This window comes from Hydra vulgaris, chromosome 06 (assembly GCF_038396675.1).
Source record: "Hydra vulgaris chromosome 06, alternate assembly HydraT2T_AEP".
NCBI lineage: Eukaryota > Metazoa > Cnidaria > Hydrozoa > Anthoathecata > Hydridae > Hydra > Hydra vulgaris.
The window spans coordinates 32610001-32634062 of record NC_088925.1 but is presented as its reverse complement, the minus strand read 5'-3'; the positions used below and the strand labels follow the sequence as shown (position 1 = coordinate 32634062).

General features: G+C 26.3%; 1 protein-coding gene across 1 annotated transcript in view; it reads right to left on the bottom strand.

Moving 5' to 3' along the window:
- Positions 1–5042: 5042 nt before the first annotated feature.
- The window catches only part of LOC100206754 (integrin-linked kinase-associated serine/threonine phosphatase 2C), a 53424-nt gene continuing 34404 nt past the window's right edge, over positions 5043–24062 (bottom strand). The window contains exons 8-11 of the mRNA XM_065799880.1: positions 21615–21658; positions 13285–13401; positions 9645–9726; positions 5043–5168 (exon numbers count right to left, since the gene is read on the bottom strand). Coding sequence (XP_065655952.1) covers positions 5052–5168; positions 9645–9726; positions 13285–13401; positions 21615–21658 — 360 coding nt within the window. The 3' untranslated portion in view covers positions 5043–5051. The remainder of the gene's footprint in view (positions 5169–9644; positions 9727–13284; positions 13402–21614; positions 21659–24062) is intronic.

The following is a 24062-nucleotide window of genomic DNA, read 5'->3' as shown; positions in this document are numbered from 1 at the left end:
TTTACGTCTTATAAAAATGTTTTCTTATCCAAGCTTTAAAACAACTTCTTTACAATCGTTGTGAATGAAATCAATTGTACTCCAATTGTTTCTTTTGCACAATTTTTTAATCTAATTAGGAGATTTGAGTTTGAGTCAAATGCAAGTTTATGGTACTGCTGTATGTTAAATTAATAATATGGTTTGTTGATAAGTAATGCAGCATTTGTTGTAAGCTAGGTCTTGTCAAGCCTTGTCTAGAATAAAAGCCCCAAATGACTAGAAAATTTTTTTTTATCAAAATACTTCTTTAATTATTAAACTAACTTGTAATTTAACTTTACATATAAATATAAGTATATATATATATATATATATAAATGCATATATATATATATACATGTATATATATAAAGATATATATGTATATATATATACACACAAACATATATATAGATACATACACATATATTTATATATATTTTTTTATTTTTTTTTTAAACCTCTTCGCTTCCAACAAGCCTGCAAGCAGCCACTAATTAAAGTTGGAAGTTACTGAAAGAGAAAAGATGAAGATTGTAGAGCAAGATAACGATTGACGGACGACTTAAAGGATTGTAAATTATATGAATCAGGAAAGCAAGATAAAGGAAGCGAATTCCAAAGAATTGATGTTCGAGGAAATAAACTAGACAAATAAGCATTTTTGGAGCACTTAGGAACAGTCACAGAAAAAGGATGACACTTAATTGAATGACGAGTAACACGAGAATAAATTTTAGTAGATGGCACAAGAGACAAACTTTGTCAAAGGCTTTTGAAATGTCAGCATGCCAAACTTTATCAAAGGCTTTTGAAATGTCAAGAGCGATGGCCTTAACCTCTCCACCTTTATCTACGATAAAACGATAAAACCTATCAGTTATTACTGTTAGCAAATCAGCTGTAGAACGAGAAGATCGAAATCCATATTGATGGTCAGAAAGTAAGTTATTAGATTCAAGATGAGAAATTAAGTGTTTGTTAATTAAAGATTCAAAAACCTTGATAGGAAGAAGATTTCTGGGACGGTAGTTAGACGAATCAGATTGCTCTCCAGAATTTTTGAAAATAGGGATAACAGATGCCGCTTTCCAGCAGGCTGGAAAACAAGACTCTGATAAGCACTTGTTGAATAGTTTTGAGAGTATAGACGACAGCTCCGGAGAACACTTCTGCAAGACAATAACAGGTATGTTGTTTGGGCCACAAGCTGTAGAAGAGTCTAGGCAGGAAATCACTTTAGATGCAGAAGCTTAATAGAAGAAGATACAGAAATATATATATAAATATATATACATTTATACATATACACACATACATATATATATATATATATATATATATATATATATATATATATATATATATATATATATATATATATATATATATATATATATATACACACACACACACATATATATATACATATATTAATAAAAACAATAATAATAATAAGCTGCGGCAAGAAAATATCAACATGAGGACTAAATTTAGCACAAAGTAAATGTTTTTTGTTTTATCTCTCTCGCTTAAAAGGGGTAGCTCCTTGTCAGTAGACAATGAGCTGTAGCAGCATTTCAGTAGATAATTATAAAGCTGATCAAAGAGTTATTTTTCTATATAATTTTTAAACTCATTACGATGAGGAGAGTCAATCACAATTTGTGGGAGTAAATTCCATCGACTGATGACTCTGTTTGGGAAAAATTTAGTCTTGAAAAGATGGCTCGCATGTTATTGTTGAGGTCAGATGCATTAAAGATCTTTTTGAGGAGATGCAGAGAGTGTCCTTAAGTTATTCTATCATATAGATGGCCAATTTGTAGGTTGAGCCAACAAATATTTTCTAAGTTCTTAATAAACTTAAAGTTGTAGATTAAATCACCTTGATTGTGTCTTTTATTTAGTGAGGTGAAATGAAGATATGATAATCTGTCTTCGCTGGATAACGCTCTAAGAAGCGGAATTTCTTTGGTGGTGTGATTTTAAACTTTTTCAAGTTTATTAATGTTGTGTGCAGAAAGAGAACTCCATACAGGAGCAGGATACTCAAGATGAGGTCTGACCAGCGATGTGTAAAGTCTCTTCCACACTTTAGTATTTTTATAGATAAAAGTTTTTTTTAGTTGACCAAGGACAGAGTTAGCTTTTGATGATATTGTTTCAACATGCATGTCCCACTTGAGGTTTATGTGAGATGCAAATGCCAAGATTTCTTTCGTTTTAAGAGGAATCAAGAAGCTGCATCCTTTGAGGAGTCAAGATATAGTATTGGTGGTTAGGATTTTTATTTTTGTTGAAGTGTAAGATAAGGCACTCTTGTAAGCGCCAGGTTGTAGTCCAAGATGTGATTTGATTTATGTTGTTCTGAAGCATAATTGGGCTGTCAGGGGTCAAATTGGTGGAAATAATTTTGCTGTATCAGCATATAACTTCATTGGATTGCTAACTAAGTCTGTAATGTCATTGATGTATAAAATGATTAGAAGAGGTCCTAGAACAGATCCTTGTGGGACACCACTAGTGACTGGTAACCAATCTGAATTAGCAGAACCCATGACAACTCTATGTGTTCTGTTAGAAAGAAAAGACTTTATCCAATTAAGAAGCATAGAAGAGACACCATAACCAGAAAGCTTGTGGAGCATAAGATCATGAGATGTGTTAAACACCTTTTCATAATCTACATATAAAGCATCTGCACTATAGACTTTTTGACAGTTTCCAATAAACTGATAATACATGATTTATTTAGAACAAACCCGCACTGATTTAAAGATAAAAGACTATTAGCATATAGATACTTGGTTAATCAATCTTTTACAATACGCTTTTATAATTAGCAGCAGACAGATGTTAAAGAAATGGGTCTGTAGTTTGATGCATCAAGTTTAGATCTTTTTTTGTAAAGAGGTGTGATGTTAGCCACGCAGCTGGGACTAGACCTTCAGAAATAGATTTTATAAATATATAAGTGATAGGCACATTCAGAGATGAATAACATTTGTTAAGAACGTGTGGGTGAATGCTATCTATGCCTGCTGATTTATGCAAGTTGAGTTTTGATAGTAGTGATTGTATGTAGTTCTCATTAAATTTACTCAAAACTTATGTCTCATCAATCCCAGAAAATGTGCGTTTCTTCTTGAATGTTGGCAAAAACTGACTTAAACTTAAAAAACAGAAAATAAATTGTTAAGGATTGTAGTTATATTGATTAGTTGTAACATGATTGAACCATTTGATTCTTTCATAGATCTTATTTGATTTTTAACTTCAAGTTTCATGTTTTTATATCAATAGGATGAGTTTTGGATTAGTCTTAACTTTTTCTGATAGATTTTTCATATTCAGTAATAGAATGAAAAGTGTTTTTTTTTAGTTTTTTGCAGCAATTATAATATTTTTGAGTGTCTAAACGCCAGTTTCAGTTTTTGCTTCCATAATAAAGTTTTTATTTTTTTATTGCAGAGATTACTTCCTTTTAGGATGCAAGGTTTGTGCAAAACAGAAAACTGCGATTTAATTTCAGGTATTTGAAGATTACACCCCTCAATATAGATAGATTGTAATGTTTCATAACATTTATCAATATTTAAATTTCTAAAACAACTAATCCAGTTGATATTTTTAAAATACATGTTCAGTTTTTTGTAGTTACCATTTTTTAAAACCTTTCGGAGTTGAAGAAAACAAATTTCTAGGAGGGCTTGAAGATTCTGCAGCCTAATTTTAAGTTAGACATAAATGAGCTCATCCTTTTTTGGTGCAGCCAATTTGAGATTGTCTTTCAAGAGAAAATATGCATTGCGAAGATTCAGTTAATATAATGAGTTTCTTCATGGTTTGTTTGTGTGTCAGATATATAAATGCAGACTCCACCACAAGGATTTATTTTTTGACTATGCCTTTTGACTATTGTTTTACATTTTTTTTAGAAATAAAAAATATCAAAAAAGGTTACAGTCATTATAATAGCAGTGGTATTTGGAAAAGGAAAATAATTATAATTTTTCTTTTCCTAATATTAAAAATGGAATATAATAAAATATTAACAATTGGTATTTTGTTACAAAACCTTTGTTTTAAATAATGGCCTCATAACGCCTATGCATTGAGTCAACAAAACCCCCTTTTTACATCTTTTTGCGGTTATTGTTAAATGTTGAATAACTTTCAAAATCTGCTGAGCATTACTTAGAATAGCAGCAAAATTGTTTGTTGTCTCCCAATAACTTTTTAATGGTCGGTTAACAGAGTAGGTCACTCCATAACCTCAACACTAATGACCTAAAATTACTCCTTTGCATTGCAACTAGAGTGTTTTGGGTTGTTGTCTTTTTGGAAGACCTATAATCTAATATAGCATATTTATGTAACAAATTGTTACCATATTTTTGTTACATTAAATATAAATTTTAAGAAAAAGAAGAAAAAAACAAAGAATAATGAGATAATAGATTGCTGCCCCATGCCAAACTCTCAGTCGATGTAGCAGCACTCCACTGCGAGTCAGGCTATTTGTCAGTCGATGTAGTACTGAAGCCCCTGCTAGCAGGCTATTTCAGTATAACATCAGACTGCTCACCAAAGCCAGCAGTATAAAATATGTATGTGTATGTGTATGTATGTGTGTGTGTGTGTGTGTGTGTGTATATATATATATATATATATATATATATATATATATATATATATATATATATATATATATATATATATATATATATATATATATATATACACACACACACATTATAGCATTGATTATAGTATCATATATATAGTAGTAGATTATTTCTCTTTTATTCAATTCTTACTATGAAATAAGCAAAGTGTAAACTTTATATGGTTCTTAGCAGGAATCAGGCACATGGTTTTCAATCTTAAATCTTGGTCAAACTACAACTAATGTTAAATTCAATAAATATATAATTTAACTATATATAAACATTATAAACACTCAAAGAAGTATAAAAAAGAGGAAAAACTCTTAACAATATAAAAGCGAAAGAGTATTTCAAAATTCATGAATATATTCTGATGATAACAACAGTAATATTATCAGAACTTCCGCGGCGAATAGCTTCATTGGCAACTTCATTGGATGCCTTGAGAAATCCATCATCATTATACTCATTTTCCTAAGAAAAAACAAAACTTTTTGATATTTTTTTATAAAACAAAAATTGAAAAAAGAAAAATTTATTTTATAATTTTATTTTATAATTTTATTTTATAAAAAAACTTAATTTGTATAAACATGAGCCCTGGTATCTTCATGCCCACCAGTCCCTCTTATCACCCTGCTCACCAGTCCCTCTCATCAAGCCTGTTTGGATGTATATTATTTGAACTAAATTGCAAGAAATACATGATATCAATTTTGTATTCAAAAATAAGCTTTTCTTTTTCGATGGTTAAAAAATGTGACTTGTCTAAAAATTAATTTGTTTTTATATCATAAAATAAAATTTTATGATATAAAAACAAAGTATTCAAAACATTAATAATTTAAATATATTAAAACTAATTTTAAACACAGCTTATTTTTAAAGGTGTAATTATGGTCATTACAAATATAATAAAAAGTTATCTGATTTCTTAATAACAACTTTTTGTGTTCTTAATAAAAGAGAATAAAGTTAATTGTATATTAAAATATTATGCTGTTAAATTTTTTTTTTATATTATATTTATAATTGGTATTATATATTGATAAATAGATTTTAAGTATAATTTTTAAAATATATTCTTCACACTATTTAAGGCTCAAAGAATATTCATATTTTCAAAACTATAATTGAGCTGGTACAATAAAAAAATAGTTTACTCACAAAGTGTTATTCCTTCGTGGTATGTTTATTTTGACTGAATTTTGTTTATTACATCAAGTGGTGCATACCTTACAATATCAATGATTTAGCAAAACTTTGTTTTATCTATTTAGTACGTTAAGTGGTGCATACCTTACAATATGATTGGTTAGCAAAAATTTGTTAATTTATTAAGTCAGAAGATTAAATGTTTGTAATTGTTTTTTAAATGTTGAAACATTTTTTAAATTGATTTAAACAAATTTTGAAAAACTATGAGTTAATCTAGTTTTTATAAGACTTTATGTGCACAATTTAAACTATTTTTATGCTATGTTTTTTTCTGTTAATATCTTTTTTTTTTTAAATCCTAACAAAAAGTAATATTTATGGTCAGGTGATGATAAATCAGAGCAAAACATAATTATACGAAAATAATACTTTATTTATTTATTTTTTTAATCTAAATTATATAATAAAAATAATTAGATTAAAAAATCATTAAATTTTTCACTTGAATGGTTAATTGGATTTTTGCGCAACCACAAAAACATTCTTCATCAATGATGTCAAAATATTAAAGTGTTGGTATGAAAGTATCAATTAATAAATATTTTAATAATTTACAAAATTGGTTAAATAACGAAAATGGAAACGCTTTAGATGCTTCAAGGATTTACAACTTTGATAAAACAAATATGACAGATGATCATGGTGTTGTTAAATGTTTGTTCAGGCGTGAAACAAAGTACTCAGAACAAGGTTAAAACAGTATGAAGGCATATTTTAATATTTTGTAGTTCAGCAGCGAGAAACATTATGCCTCCTTATGTAGTTTACAAATATAAAAGTGGAATCGCCGGACAAAAGGTAGGTTAAGATGTGTAAGATAAAACAGAACAAAATATGTAATTATAGGTGATAATATAGCTAGTCATTTTACCGAAAAAGCTATAACCTTATTACTGGAATATAATATGGTTTTGTATGTCTTCCTAAAAAATTAACTCATATGTCAGCCCCCAGATGTTGCATTTTACAGACTATTAAAATTGAAATGGAGATCAACACTAGATGAATAGTAAAAAAATTCTAAGAAGTGCACTATAGTTACCAAAGAAATTCGTTGCTGAAAATGTTTCGAAGTAAATGGTCAAGATAAAAATAAACCTTTTTCTCAAACTTTAGTTTTCTGTGTTTAAAAAATGAGGTGTTTAGGTTCTATTTTATATTTCTTAAAACTACAACATAATTCATATAAAAAATAAGATAAAATATTGATAAAGCTTAAACCTATTTGTGTATATAACAATGTAAGTATTTTATTTAAAATTATTTTTCAAACCAAAACTCATTGTATTCTGATAATTGTAAAACAGCTTTAGCTTTTTTTTCTTTATGCAACTAATGGCATCGATCTTTTATACTTTCTTTTACTACTTGATGTATCAAAATTCAAATGGGGTCTTATAGATACTACAAATGGGATAATAGAGAAGAGTTATCTTTATCAATGGAAGCTGTTGGAAAAATCAGTTAATTTTGTAGATATATTTTGTTATTCTTTTTGAAACTTTGTTGAAGATGCTATGTTGAAGATGCTTCATGAAAGTAGATAACTTATTATTTGTTAAGTATATGTCATTTACAACTACATTCAAAATATTAGGATTAACTAACTTCGAGTTTTCTTGTATTATATATGAACAAAATTTAATATAATTCAAAACGTGAATACAACTACACTATATAAAAATATAAATTACATCAAAACATTTACAAATCTCTTATAGATAGGTATTTTAAGATGTATTAATATTAAAACAAGTTTGTAGCACCAATCTAGTCTCACTGAGAGGCAATTATTACATAAACATTTATAATGGGATACATGTAACAATTTCCTTAAAATCGGATACATCATTGTAAAAGTCATTATTAGAGACTATGCAACATTCACAGATAATAAACTAAATTTATATTGATAACATACAATTGAACAAAGTTTTTGAACAAAATCTCAAACTATTAGACCACCTTATGCCGTCATTTGAAATCAATTAATTTGACATAACTTAGGTCCACAATAGTGTTGTGATTTGAATAATAATACTTGATTTTATTTTATTATGTAATAAATAGAGAGGATTTAAAACCTCTCTATTACATAATTAAATAAATTCTATTTTAAATAAATTCTATTTTTGTTTTATGCTTTTTAGTAAAACAAAAAAAACAAAAAAATTCATGACAACAGAGCAAAAGATAAAGATACCTTGTTAAAAGACAAATTAGAGCATAAGAAAACAGATTTTGAAAAGACAATTCTGACAAGTTGCACAACTAACAGTGCATAATACTTAATTTAATTGCTAATTTGTTTTTACTTGTAAAAATTATAGATTAACTATATATATATGAATTCTTATATATAATAATGATTATATATAAAGATAATATATTCTTACACTATAATATTTTTTTACACTATTATATTTATTTTACATTCTTATAAAAAACTTATTTTGTTATTATTTTATACTTTGTATATGAAAAGAAATACAGTTAACTTTAATTAAATTTTAAAAAAATATTTACATTTAGAGATCTGGTTTGCTTAAGACTATATCAAATAAAAACATAAAAACAAAATGTTATCATCATGAGCATGTTTAATTTCATGCACTAATCAAATAAAATGATTGCATAACTTTATTTTCAATATTGCATGAGCAATATTCAAAGTTAATCCATGCAATAACATGGTCTCTATTAAAGGTTTATCTGACTACTCAGAAATGATAAATGTTGGGTACCATTGTGGATTTTGATTACAATAATGAATGTACCAACAAAATTAAGATTACAGTAAAATAGATAGTGAAAAACCTGTTGAAAATTTCTGCATTTCAGAAATTTTCAACAGGTGCAGAAATAAGCTTATGGGCTTGGGGGGTTCAGTACATACATAGAAAGATTTAGGGAGAACCTGCAAAGGAGTATAGCTACTGAGTTAGTATCATCTGAGGGTTTGAGTTAAAGCAGCGATATTTCTTTGGAAATCATTATTTTCCTCTTCAAAGTTTTTATTTAATATAAACATTACATTAAGCAACATTGTTATTAATTTTTTGCACAGATGTTTCAAGCATTTTTAACAGTTAAAATTACATTAAAGGAAGTTGAAAAATTTAAACAAAGTTTCATTACACAACAGATAATGATAAAAATTATTTAAAAAAAAAATAATTTAATAATTTTCAAATACAATTTACTACACCAATATTAAGTTATTACTGAAAGTTTAATTAAATTGTTCTATAAAGTAATTTTAATAAACATCACACAAAAAAATTTTGATTTCGATAGTTTTCAATAGTATTTACTTCAAACATTTCTCAAGTTAGACAATTTTCACAAGACATTTACAAAATATTTAAATAAATTTTCTAAAAAAAGTATATAAATTTTCGCAAATTAAAATGTTAAAAAATAGGGTGTAGTGGTGAAGCAGTAGTTCTAATTGTTCATAGTAAGTTAAATGTGGTGTAGTGGTGAAGTGGTAGCTCTAATCATTTAAAGAAAGTTAAAAAATGTGGTGTAGTGGTGAAGTGGTTGCTCCAATTATTCAAAGAAAGTTAGAAAATGTGGTGTAGTGGTGAAGTGGTTGCTCCAATTATTTAAAGAAAGTTAAAAAATGTGGTGTAGTGAATGCTCTAATTGTTCAAAGAAAATAAAAAAATCTTAAAAATCATTTTAACTGAAATAATAAAAATAAAACATAATGAAAAACAAAAAACCCACCATAAGAATTTTTTCAATAAAATCAACAGCTTCAGCAACTGTTATCCCTTTCCATAAACCATCACAAGCAATCAAAATATACCTGGTAAATTTAAACAACATTTTTAGTTATAAACTTTTAAATAATTTTGCTTTATAAACTTACAGGTAGACACAACTTTTAGTTTCTGGAACAAAAATAATCTTTCAGGACTATTTTAAAACTTCAGCAATTTTATTTCAGCAATTATGACTTATGACTTTTATTACTTATACATTAAGTATACATTATAAATTTTATTACTTATGCATTTAATATGCATTATAAATTTTATTAATGAACCTTTTAGACTAGAAAATATTTTATGGAATAACTAAAATAAATAGATTTTTATAGATTAAGTAACAAAATTAAATAGGTAAATTTAAAAATTAAGATGAACTTTAATGTGGTGGTCCACCGTTAGATAAACTTTAATGCAGTGATCCACCATTAGGATAAACTTTAATGTGGTGGTCCAACATCAGGTAAACTTTTATGTAGTGGTCCATTGTTAAATAAACTTTAATTTGGTGGTCCACCATTAAAAAAACAACTATTTTTTGAAAATGAAAACAAAACCATGGGTTTTTTGAAGAAAAAAAAAGTTGTGGCAAAATAACTTTCAGTGTTAAACAAGTTGAAATGAAGTACTATGTTATCAATTTAAATACTTTTTGAATTAATAATTATTATGTTTTGAGTCCCTGTTACAACCTTTGTATTGTACCTTTGTAAATGGTATTCCCTTTTCAACATAATGAAATAATTAAATCCTAAATGAATGAAACCTGTCTTGAAGTAGATGTAAAACAGGTTTTTCATACCTGGCATATCTTTCTATTGCTCATAAACATTCATTTACATAACTAGCATTAAGTGAATTGTGTCTGACTTGATTCAAATAAAAACACAACTCACCCCCTGTAAGAACATCACATAGATTGTTTCTGAATGAGGATAAATGTTCAGCTGTTTAATTGTCTTAACTCAATCCTTTTGATTTTGATTGGTTAATTCAAGGGGTATCCATTGTGATGCTTGTTTTCCTTTTTTTGAGAGTTGTGAATAATACAATGGATTGTTAAATGCTTAAATGATGTCAGGGCTTCAATTTATTACACATCTAGTATCTAATACTATTTTATTTTATCTCATCTAAATTTGTCAGTATTTCAATCATAATTCATCAATTACAATTAAAACATCATTTAAATATACTATTACATCATTTGTCAAAATACCGTTATTTAACATACTATAGCAAAAAAAAAAATTGATGCTTATTCAAACTCCATCAACTCCTCCTCAGGCTAATATAATTAAAGAGAAAGACATACAAGTGTATTTCTTTCTCCTTTAATTATATGAGCCTGATAGCTAAAAAAGTTCTTTTAATTCCTTTACTTGAAGCTGATGCATTTAATGATCCTTTGTATGTCCATTATAATTCCAAAATCTGAAAATTTTACATTTTAGGCTTGGTTTTTAAAACTTATTTTCAGAAGTATTCTTATGCTTTTAAATAACTACATTTATATCAAACATATACATAATAGATATAGTTAAATTTGCAAACATAAATTTTATAAAGGAAGGTAAAACATTTTTTACTTTCCTTTAAAAAATTCAGTACTTCAATTTGGTTTAAACCAACTTTTTTCAAAATGGTTTAAATCATTTTCATTTCATTTGGTTTGATCATATGGATAATATTAAATTGTATGATTTTATAAGAATTGGTTTAATTGAGATGAATATGATTTTATAAGAATTGATTTAAATTACCGTCTTGACAAAGATTGATCTTAGAACTGTGTAAAACCTCTATTAACAAGATATTTTATATATATTTAAATAATTTCATTTTTCAATAAACCTCAATCATCTACACTTTATTTATCAGTTAATTTTTTTAAATATCAATTGATTTTGATTTAAAATTTTCAAAACTCATTCCTTCAATAAGTATATAGACTTTTTTAGGGGGAAAAAAACTTTTTCTGTTGCTGATTAAACTTGAAAACCCTCAATAACATTTTGCCGTGTAATGTTATAAGAGTTACATCTTATGAAGCTTTTTTACTTCAATTTTTTTATCATTTTGTTTTTTTAAAGTTATTGCACATATTTGAATTACTTTTTTAAATAATCTTTATGCTGCACTAGTAACTTTATACTGTAAAATGAGGTGACTTTTTTTTTTTTTTTTCAATTCAATTATAAATGAATAATATGTTGATATAAATTGCATTAAGTGTGCATGATAAGGAAATAGTTAAAATAAAATAAAATAAATATTTCTTCAACCCCTTTTTTTCAATTTTAACGGTGAGTCAGTCACCCTTATAGTGGTGGTGACTTTGGCCACCTAAAAGCAAATTATAATTATTGATTGATGGTTTCATACTTTACATATTCACAGATACATGGATATTAGGTGATATGTTTTATAGCAAAAAAATATTATAAACAACAGCTTGATGCACTGATAGTTTGATGATTGCATCAAACTATCAGTGCTAGAGTTATTCAATAGATTATCTGTAATTATTCATGTTCAAGCGTGGATACCTTGGTCTTTTTTGCGACAGTCATTTTTTTCTTTGTTTTATTTGTATTTATAGTTGCTTGCATATTAACTACATCAATTGATGAATACACTTTTTCATGGGACAAGGGAGACTTTATGTCGCTTTTAATTAGGGGGTATATGATCATCACCTCTAGCTTCAACTATATGTTGTATAAAAGAACCACTGACAAGAGAACCTATTTCTACAGTGACATCTTCATTTGTAAATGTTCTTTTAGGAAGTCTATCTAGCACTTGTTTTCGATCAAGTGGGTATAATCCAGTTTTTCTGAAGCCTGCCTTCATACTTTCAAAACAAGATTCTTCAATTTTTTATGAGACATTTAAGCAATGCTGGAAACTGGCGTTTTGGAAGGGAAGGAGCTTTGCATCCTTTGCCACTTTCCTTCAAGTTGTTAATATCTTTCTCCACTGAGCTTTGATTGGTCAAAAATATGCAACAACCAATGTGTGGAGTTAGGAGAAAGTGTAACAAACTTGATGTTGTTTTCTTCACACAAAGACAGTACATATGTATTTATATGTGACGACAAAGTGTCTCCAATTCGAACATGTTTTCCAGAAGTTTTTTTTTGTTCAGGTAACAAAGATTCAAACTAATCTGTAAAACAACTGGAGTCAAACCATCCACTCCTTAAGTAGTTATAACGCGCTCTTTTTGGTCCATTTGCTGAACCAACTCACAATTTTGCAGCATATAAATTTAACAATTTTTATAGACTTTAATAAACAAAAAAAAACAATTTTTTATAATATAGCCAAAGTCACCTCCGAGGCCAAAGTCACCTAGTTATACGGTACTAATCTCTAAACTTGATAACAGCTTTTTTTTTTTTTTTTTGTGATAGCAGATCTTGAATATTCAAAAACATTCATTTGAACATTTGAACATTTGAACATTCAAAATAAAGACAAAAAACTTATTTAAAACTTATTCAAACACTTAGTGAACACCTATTACAATGTTTTATAAACATATTTACAAATAAAGAGATTTAAATCTAGAAAACACTTTAATAACTAACCTGTCTCTTTCTGTCAGTGTTGATTTGACAATATCTGGCTTAGATATTATATATTTTTTAAATCTTAAGTCACCAAAAGCACGAGATACTTCAACTATTCCTTGAACACGACCATCCCTAAAAAATTTTAATTTTTTCTTTTTAATTTTAAACATATTCAAAATACAAAACATGATCATTTTAATACAAAACTTGAGCATTCAAATACAAAACATGAACATTTATATATATTTTTTTTTTAATTTTAGGTGCCCCAAGAAGTCCTTATGGTCTTATAACAGAGCACAGAGGAAGAGCATTTGAAATTTCATGCCTCCTTTCTTTTCCAATGATATAAAACTTGCCCAATGGTGGCATTGAACAGCGGATCTCTAGTTTCTGAGGCAAGCATGCTAACCACTGTGCTGCAGCTGCTCTTAAATACAAAACATGACCATTGAAATACTAAACATGACCATTTAAATACAAAACATCATTATTAAAAATCTAGTTATAATCTGTGTGTGTATATATATATATATATATATATATATATATATATATATATATATATATATATATATATATATATATATAATTAATATTAAAAAAATTATTAAAATAAATTACACTAGATTTTTATGTGACAATAATTAATAACTTGTTTATATACGCTTGTACAAATAAGAAAAAAACAGTTGTAAGCACATGCAAAAAATCCCTAGCTTTTTAAAATATAAACTAGTGTACACTGCATTGAAAAAAAATAATAAATAATACATATTTTACAAAATAAATTTCATTAAATATATCCTCACATGACTAAAATAAAATTGTGTACCTGATGAAAAGTTTTCAAAATAAATACTGTTAATTTTTATATGGTTTTATACTGTTAATTTTTATATGGTTAACTTTTATATGGTTAGACAATACAATTAAAAAACAATTTTTGAAAAAGAATCGTGATAAAGATAATAATCATTTAATAACATTAAACATAACACAGAACCAAATTATATCAATAAACTTTTGTTGGAAATATTTTGATCATAACTTTAATGCTAATTTTGAAAAAATATAATAATAAAACAAATTGCTTAGTAATTTATAAAGAAAAAAATTAAAAATAAAAAATTTCTTGATAACATCATAATTAGAAAAGTTTTGAATTATTTAAACTTACAAAAGGGTAACCTTATGTCAAGTGATTCAAAAAATATTTAAAAAGCGACTATTTGTCACAGATTTTACTAGTTTTCATACAATTAAGAGACTTAAAAAAATTTGATGAAAAACTCATCCTCTTTCTCAAAGTCTGAAATATTTGATTTTTAGCAAATATCTGCTGGGCCTTTTTTTTATGGCCTCAGAATTGTGACATTGAATTAATAGTTTTAATATCAGATAAAAATATTTGTTTTTTGTATTTACTTTTTCCGACAATAAGGTGAGGAATAAATTAATCAAAAACTGCATAAGTTGACATTAAATACAAACAGTTGACAAATATCATCAAAAAAAGAATTGCTACACATCATTTTATATCCCATAATTTTTTATAAAACGTAAATATTTTTATATGCAAATAATTATACATATAAACTACAGTTACCAGGCTAAAAGCATAAATTTAAATTTATTTCTTATAAAATGCTTTATCAACTCAAATATTCATGAGTTTAAAAAAAAAATTATTTTAATAAGTTGTGTAGAAAATGATAGATATCAAGATAAATATTTGCAAAAAAAGATTGTGTTAAGGACTGTGTTAAGATGCATTAACAGTAAAAGCAAAAAGCATCCTCTCTGTGTCAATATAAAAAATTGTTTTTAAAGAGATTGGGTTTAGCTGTTTTATGCTGTACAGCGCAATTATTAGAAAAAAAAAAAATCTTTGAAATCCTTGAATCTTTTATTAAACAGTTTATTGAGGTGTCTGAATTGAAAATTATCTTACATAATGAAGCAGAATGATTTACTTTGAGCTGGTCTATTTTTTTTAATCGATAAAAAACAATGATATATTTACTGACTTTTGCTTCAATGGTAATTATGGGTTTTATTTAGATCACAAATATGTAGCTTTATGTAAAATCACATAAGACAATACTGCAATCTTATGTCAAATTTTTCTTATGATGCTTTAGGTTTCTTGCTTGACATATTATAATGTAAGGATGAGTTGTTAACTTGTTTATCTCCTCAAGTACACTAAATTACAACATTTTGTGTACTTCTTTTCAAAGTTTACACCAAAATTCTTTACAAGGTGAAAACAGATTTTTAAAATTTCATCTACTAATCAGGTCATACTATAAAAATCCTAAAAAAACTTAGCAAAAAATCTAAAATTTGCTTTCTACATTTTGTATGGGTAATGACTGAAAAAGTTAAAAAACAATTGTATTTACAGAAAACTTTTTAAACTTGAATTCCTCAACCAAATTAATAGCCAGGTAAAAAATTTTAAAAAGAAAAACTATTTAAAATAACTGGTTTGATTTGGTTATTCTTAAAATTTTTTTTTTAAATAGTAAAAAATTGAAACAAAATTGAAAAACAAAAAATGCGAATTTTGAAAATGAACTTTAAAACATCTTATAATATTATTGCATACTGTATATATGTATATTATAATACTAAAAAACAATGTATAGCAAATAAAGATTCCAAAGCAAAAAAAGACATTTTATTTGTCTTGAGATACACAACTTTTAGGTTTTAAATTTTTTATTAATATTGACCCAAATTCTACTGTTATCTATTCGTAAAACTTGTTATCACTTTCTACAAGTCAGCAACCACTATTAGTTGTTGGAAGTTACCGGAAGAGAAAAGGTGAAGTTTATAAAGCAAGATAACAATTAACAGACAACTTAAAAGATTGCCAATTATATGAATCGAGAAAACAAGATGAAGTTAGAAATCCCAAAGAACTGATGTTCGAGGAAAAAAACAAAAAAAAATTTTTAGACTACTTAGTAAGTCAAAGTAAAACGATGAGTGGATGAACAGTGAAACGATGAGTGGATGAACAGTAAAACGCTGAGTGGATGAACAGTAAAACGATGAGTGGATGAACAGTAAAACGATGAGGGACTTTATTGATTGACATGTAATTCAAGAATGAATTTTAGTAGATGGCAAAAAAGATGCTAGCTCTTTAGAGCAACATTATAGAAGAGAGAAAGAAAAGCTAACATTACGACACTGTGACAATGGTTGGAGGTTTGCTGCAAGAGCAGGTCCAACTATGTTTACAATGTTTTTTTTGCACCTAGTCTAATAGATAAAGGGCATCATTCGACAATCTGCTCCAGATATGGCAACAGTATTCCATTTAAATACGGATTAGAGATTTATAGAGACAAAGAATAGAATTCGGAGAAAGAAAATGGTGAGCACAATGAATAGATGCAACCTTAGCAGATGTTAGTTTTGCAATGGATTTGATATATGCTTTCCAAGAAAGAACACATTAAAGACTTGATTCTAGAAGAAGAAGGGTAGATGACTCATAGAGTACATTACCATTCATAAATATAGAAAGATCTAGATTATTGCAATAACGATTAGCTGTAAAAAGATTTATCTGAGTTAAAATTCACCAGCCACCGAGAGCCTTATGCTAAATCAGAAGTGAGATCCTGTACAAGCTCAAATGCCTCCTCCAAGCAATCAGAAAATGTTGGCTTCTTATTAGAGACAGGAATAAACGGTAGTATCATCAGCAAACAAATTTTTCAATTTTAGTGTCAACTCATTAAAGGTAGAGTAAGGTCAACAATGTTTGAATCTTATGACAAATTTAAGTTTCAAATGCTCCTGGGATTGCAAAACACTAGATTTCTAAATGACATAAAAGTTAAATTATAGTAATAGAAAATCTAGTTCACTGTTCCAAGTACATACATAAATTTGTATTTATTTTTTACATGTTAAATTTACAAAATATTTGCTTCCCACTTCTTTATAATTATTTTAAACATATAGTTAGCTCCTTTTCAAATAACTATTACCAGCATAGAGTAATTTCAAAACACTATAAAAATAAACAACAAAACAAAATATTTTTTTCAAACAAAAAATTTATATTTATCTAAATTCATTTAATGTTCATATTATGAATATAGGAAAAAAGTCAGCCTTGTTCATCAAGGTTCGTGTTTCGAAGTTATAGAGTTGAGAGAGGGTTGTAACCACAATTATAGTGGCCTCCTTGACTGCAGTAGCCTTCTCGGCCTTGGGGAGGTGAATTAGCATTAAAAATTTAAAAATAAATGGAAACAGATGAAAACAAAATAAAAACAGCATCTTCTTGGGAGATTTTGATGATTTTTTTAATGAAACATCCTGCATAAGGATGTTTAAAGTGGTGCACATACACCTTGTATAAGATGGTATCTATGGTATGTGTGTATGAATCTTTATTACATATAGTTTAGTTTATACATTGGTAATTGTAACTTTAGTAATGTTTTTAGTAACCTCGTCAGCAATTAGGACATCTGTAACCTGGATCACTACATATGCTCAAATTAATACAGTTCAGGTTGTATTATGTCAATAACCTGAGTCTCTGCATTTTCCTGTAGCAAACATCGACCAACAATATTTTTTGTATATCTGCATGCTTTTACTGCTGTCCGTTTTTAACATACTTTAGGTACTGATTATTTGAAATGTCGTTAACTGACCTGTGGATCCCTCTTTTATTCCTTCACAATAGCAGCAAACTTACCACTATGCTTCTAATAATAATAAAAATCCAATAGTATTTTGAACAAATTTTGTTTAAATTTAATATACTTATACAAAAGCTATGGACTTAGGTAAATGCTAATAAAATAACTTAATAAAAGACCCAACATATTGTTGATTAACTTGAGATATACTACCATATAAAACTTAAGTTTATTTAATTTTGTCATCTTAACTAATCTTCCTAAATTGTGGTTGCTATTTTAAATTTCATCTGCAATGGCAAAAATTTGTACTTTATTGATGCAAGTCTTTATAGTCTGTTGAAGATGTGGGATTAAAAGTGTTCATTACAAATTTTAAAGATCCTTGACCACCATCCATTCCCATCTTAATAATGCAACTGATTGGATTCAGGTTTCTCTGATTGCATGTTTCTTCTACTAATTTCCATGGTTATGGAACATATACTATTGCAATTACTTTAAAAGTCTTCTTTTTAGCAACCTAAAGAATTTATAACTTAAATCTCCTATTTTCGAAAGATATGTTATGAGAGAGAATGTTTAGAATACTTAAATCGATGTTTAAAATATGTAATAGCTACCTTATGACTGCACTGAAACTCTATAGCCTGATTATGACAACACTTCTCAAGAAAAAAAGATTTGTCTTTAATGATCTTTGATGCATTCAACTTAATACTTTTCATTTTAAGTTATATCTCTACTAATCAGTCTATAGCTGTCATAGGAAACTTGTTGCAAGATAAATCTTACAACAAGTTTCATTTTATTACATCTGTTTTGCATTTTATAACATCTTCTCTATTTTGCATCTCTATTTTGCATCTAATTTTTGGAATATTGAAGATCTCTGTAAAATCTTCAAACCTTTGGATCGTATGAGATAATGGAGATTTTCTGGAGAAAGTCGACAGTTTCTTTCTTCAGTTGAAATTTCATTTATAAATTCTGATTTTTACATTTGATCTATCTGAAACACATATTCTTCCAGTTTTTGTAAAACAAATTTTTTCCAAGACTCTTCCACTGATTTACTAATACTCAAACCTTATAATAAAGTTTTTAAAATTATAAACTGTAAAGTCATTTTATGTCAAACTTAGAAATGCATATAACCAATGTATAAAACCTTATTAATTTTACTTGCCTTATTCAAATACAAAATTTAAACACAAGTGCCACAAATGCCAGATAGATGAGAATTTATTTCTATATTAAAACCATGATCCACAAACTGTGTCACCAACTTTACCAATTTTTGTTTTTATTTAAATATTTTTAGACATAAGAAACATATCACTGTTTGATGTTCTGAATGACATCTAGCTTTTTTCAAAATCATTTTAATTAAATTTTGAGGTTTCTAATAGTTTTTTAATATATCTGTTTAAATGAAATAATTATAATTGAAATTTTTTCGATATTTAAAATAACTTAAATTTATACTAATATGGTTTATACATAAGTTGAGTAAAAAATTATATTTGATTACAAACTTAAATATCCACGTTTTTTATTAAAGAACATATTCAAATATATTTTATGCCTATAGTAAATATAGATAGCTTTTTTAAGATTTAAGCACTAAAAATATGAATGTTACATGTTGTACACACACTGTCTATATTTGTATTAAAAAATTATTTGTAAAAGATTATTTGTATTAAAAATATACCAGTGTATACAACCTGTATATGCAACATAATAAACACTCTTTAGCAGAGTATTTAATAAGAAAATCACCAAAATCTCTTAGGAAGATCTTTATTAAGGTTTTTATTTGGTTTTTAGTTGTTTCTTTCTCAGGTTGACATTAGTTTATTAGCTTGCCAAATATTTTTGAATTGCCATGATATTTTACTAAAAATATCTAAATTGATGCAGTGCACACTTAGAACATGTGTATGTTCAAAGATAAACAAGGTAACCAAGGCAATAAAAAACTCAATACTAAATAAAGTTCTATGCAATTTATCAACATTTGGGTGAAGAATCATTTACATGTTTAAAATTTTGTTTACATTTACTTCTTCAGGTAAAAAACTATTAAAAAAATTTTCTGAATGAAGAAATTCATTTTTTCAGGTACATGTTCTGTAATCTAAAGTGGTCTCATGTTTTCTTCTAATAGGTGGTTCACCTAAATTGGGTTTTTAAGTTTAAAAATCATTTGTATTGTTAGGTTATAAATTAAATTAAAATTATTTTTCTAAAAATTTTACTGCGCTTTTTTTAATTATTAAAATTACTATGCTTCTATGCTTCTATAACATTCTATTTCATGTTAAAAACACTGTACCTCTAGATAAAAACACTTGTACCTGTAGCTGACATAAAAACACTGTACCTCTAGATAAAAACACCTGTAGCTGACATAAATTTATTATTATTATTACTTTTTTGATTAAAACTAAAGAAAGTCCTTAAGGCACACTTGAAGAAATTAAAACTTACTAATATTATGAAACAATTTATATTGGTAACCAATAAAATTATTTTTGCTCGGTTTAAATTTATGAGATCTTTTATTTTTGTTGGTTACTGTTGGTCCTGCTAGAAACAAATCTTGTATTTCTTTGCTTGCTATTGAAATGAATGATTTTAATAAATAAGTTCTGTTTTCTTCATTTATAACTTTAAAACTCACACCTTAGACCTGCTTAAAGAGTAAAAATTTTATGTTTTCCCTGAATTAGTGAATTTCAATTTTTTAAACAAATAATTGGATCCTAAGGTCATGTGACTACAGATATTTAAGGCCATGGGAACTTTGCCTCTTAATATTGTATTCAGTTAACTACTTTATTTTTTCCATTGTACCTGTTTTTTCTTTTTGATGAAAAGAAAATTTTTTTTGCCTTGATTTTTCATTCAAGATATGATTTAAATGACTATGAGACCAGTGTAAGATTTAAAAAAATGAAAATACAACTCTGTTTTTTCCCCTGGATCTAATCTACAGGACAAATATTATTAAAACATATTTTTTCAAGGGAAAATAAACAAAACCTTTCACACAATCACTCAACTTATTTAATATAACATATGAAACTCAAAAGACAAGGCAGCCTTATGGTAAAACAAGCTGAACTAAGTGCTACTAAGGAATTAGTGTTTTAGACATTGTTATAGACAACAGGTATGTATTGATTGCTTATATAGTTTTAAAAAAAAGTAGTTTAAATTTAATAGTTTAAAAATATAATTTCTGCAAACATATTTAAAAAATATGTAATGTAACAATGTATTTATTTTGTTTTTAGAGTTTAAAATTTTGTAATATTTTTAGATTACAAGTCGAAAAACAATATATTTATATTCATTCACAAATTAAAGGATTTATATTCATTATATTGAACTAATAATATGGTTTTCTATATACATCTATAAACCATGATTAATTACTAATTTGTTATAAATGCAAATGATAGATTGTTTTATAAATTAATAAATTTTAGATTAAATAACTTTGAATTATCTAAGATTAATTGTAGAAAGTGAGAAGAAATTGTGAAAGATTAATTGTAGAAAGTGAGAAGAAATTGTGAAAAAAAGAGATTATTTTAAGTATTTCAATGCAAGATATAAAAATAAATTCAATCAACTTTAAACAAAACATACTTTACAAAACCACCTGCATTTTGTATTCGTTGTCTTTCTTCATACTAAAAAATGTTGTATAAAATGTGTAAACATAAAAATTTTGGACAAGTTTTATGCAGTTAATAATTTTTATAAAGTTTTTAAAAATAAGTTGGCTTTTGGATAAATTTTGTGTATTCTCGTTATATATTTATAGTACTAAAAAGCTTAACAGTTGTATTATTGATTCAATTGATCCAAATTTATAATAAATACAATTATATTGTGTTTGACTGACTATTTAAACTAAAACAATTATAATTCAATTATGCTTCAGAGTAGTTTAATTTGTTGAAAAAATTTAGCTTCAATAAAACTTATATTTTAAGTGGATTAATAACATTTGTACTATTAAGTAATATAATTTAATACTATAACTTTTAATTCAAAATAAAATTTGTAACTTAAATTGCTCCAATAACAGACTACGTGTACCAAATGAACACAATGAGTTAAAACAACTTAAAGTGCCTCAAAAGCAAATATAATACCTTATCCAAAAAATAGTTAGAATAAATAATTTATTTTTTATTTTTAATCATGAGTTTTTTCATAATCATATATTTAGCATTATTTGTTTATATTATAATTATAATATTAAATATAAATATAATTATATTTATAAAAATATTTGTTTCATAAAAATTTTTAACTATAATAAAAAATCTTGACAATAGACAATCTTTTCACTATTTCGACCAGTAAAACTTAAGATATTTAAAACGAAAATTTTGATTACAGGTGTACCTGTATTCCAAAAATAATTTTGATTACTCAGAACCACTAAACTGTTTGAAGAATTATTTTATACGTAATTACAAAAAGTATATTTGAGCTGTTTAAAAAATGAAAAAAAAAATTTGCCTGTTTTTATACTAATAGGGTGTATACATATATATATATATATATATATATATATATATATATATATATATATATATATATATATATATATATATATATATATATATATATATATATATATATATATATATATATATATATATATTATAAGCATTAAAACATCATATACGGTATCATACTTTTTTTTAAGTAATATTTCGGCTCATATAGTGAGTGCCATTATCAAACTAATAAAACCGTTAAAAAAACTGTTTAAAAATTATAATAAACGTAACCAAATGATGTCATTGCAACGTCAGAAATTCAACATTTTTTAATTTTACAAAAAATGGTTTCCAATGGTGAGTCATCACCAAATTGCCATTGTCAGGATTTAAAACATTATCTTTAGGTTTTGAACATTATACACGTTGTATTTCAATGGCCTCACAAATTTTTCTTGTGTAGTTGTTTGAAATAACAGAAAGCGTTTTAGGGTTCTCCCAGTTTGTTTTACCATGACAAAGTTGTGAACGTTCTACTATTCCAGATGTCCCAGTCATACCTATCCCAGTTGGCTTTTGTAACATTATTTTTATGTTCTTGAATTCGTGTGGAAATCTTTTTTCTTGTTTCATCAGTATAACATGCACCACATGTGCAATTAAGTTGGTATACTCCTGGATGACTGTTTGGAGGCAGTTTAGACTTGTTTCGGCAGAGTATATTTATCAAAGGATTACCAAAACGGAAGACTGTTTTAACACCGACTTTAGGAAACTCTCTTCTTAGAACAAGGCTTAATTTTGGGACCCATGGTAAAATAACAAGATTTTTGGTATCAATTTTTTGAGAACTAGATTTATTTGTGGAGTATTTATAATTATTAGCAATATCTGAATACTGTTTATATGAATGAATTACTTAAAAAAGAAATAAAAAGTATGATACGGTATATGATATTTTAATGCCTATAATATTATTACACACACTATTAAAGATGTCACTTAAATTTTAAATTATATATATATATATATATATATATATATATATATATTTATATAAATATATATATATATATATTTATATATATATATATATATATATATATATATATATATATATATTTGAATGTAAACATCATGTATGAGAGTATGTAAATTATTATTTTATAAACATCAATAAATACGAAAGTATCGGAAATGGCTACAAACTGTACAATCTCATAAAAATCATAAAAGAAATAAAACGAAAGAACAAAATATCATTAGTGACTACTAAAAACATTGAAAACATCATCAGTACGTATCCAACGATTTCATTACCTTGGGTACCAATATTGTCTCCTAAATTACGTAAGGTGTTTAAGAATATAAAACAAGATATAAAACGGTCTTCAAATCAAACTTGAAACTAGAGGCAGTATTAACATCAAGAAATAAATCCAAACTTCAAATGAACAGCCACCCAGGAGTCTACCTTATTAAATGTCATTGTAGCAAAAAGTATATAGGTAAAACAAAAATGCAAATAAAAGCATGCATGCAACAACGCAAAAACAGCACAATAGGATATAAAACAGAA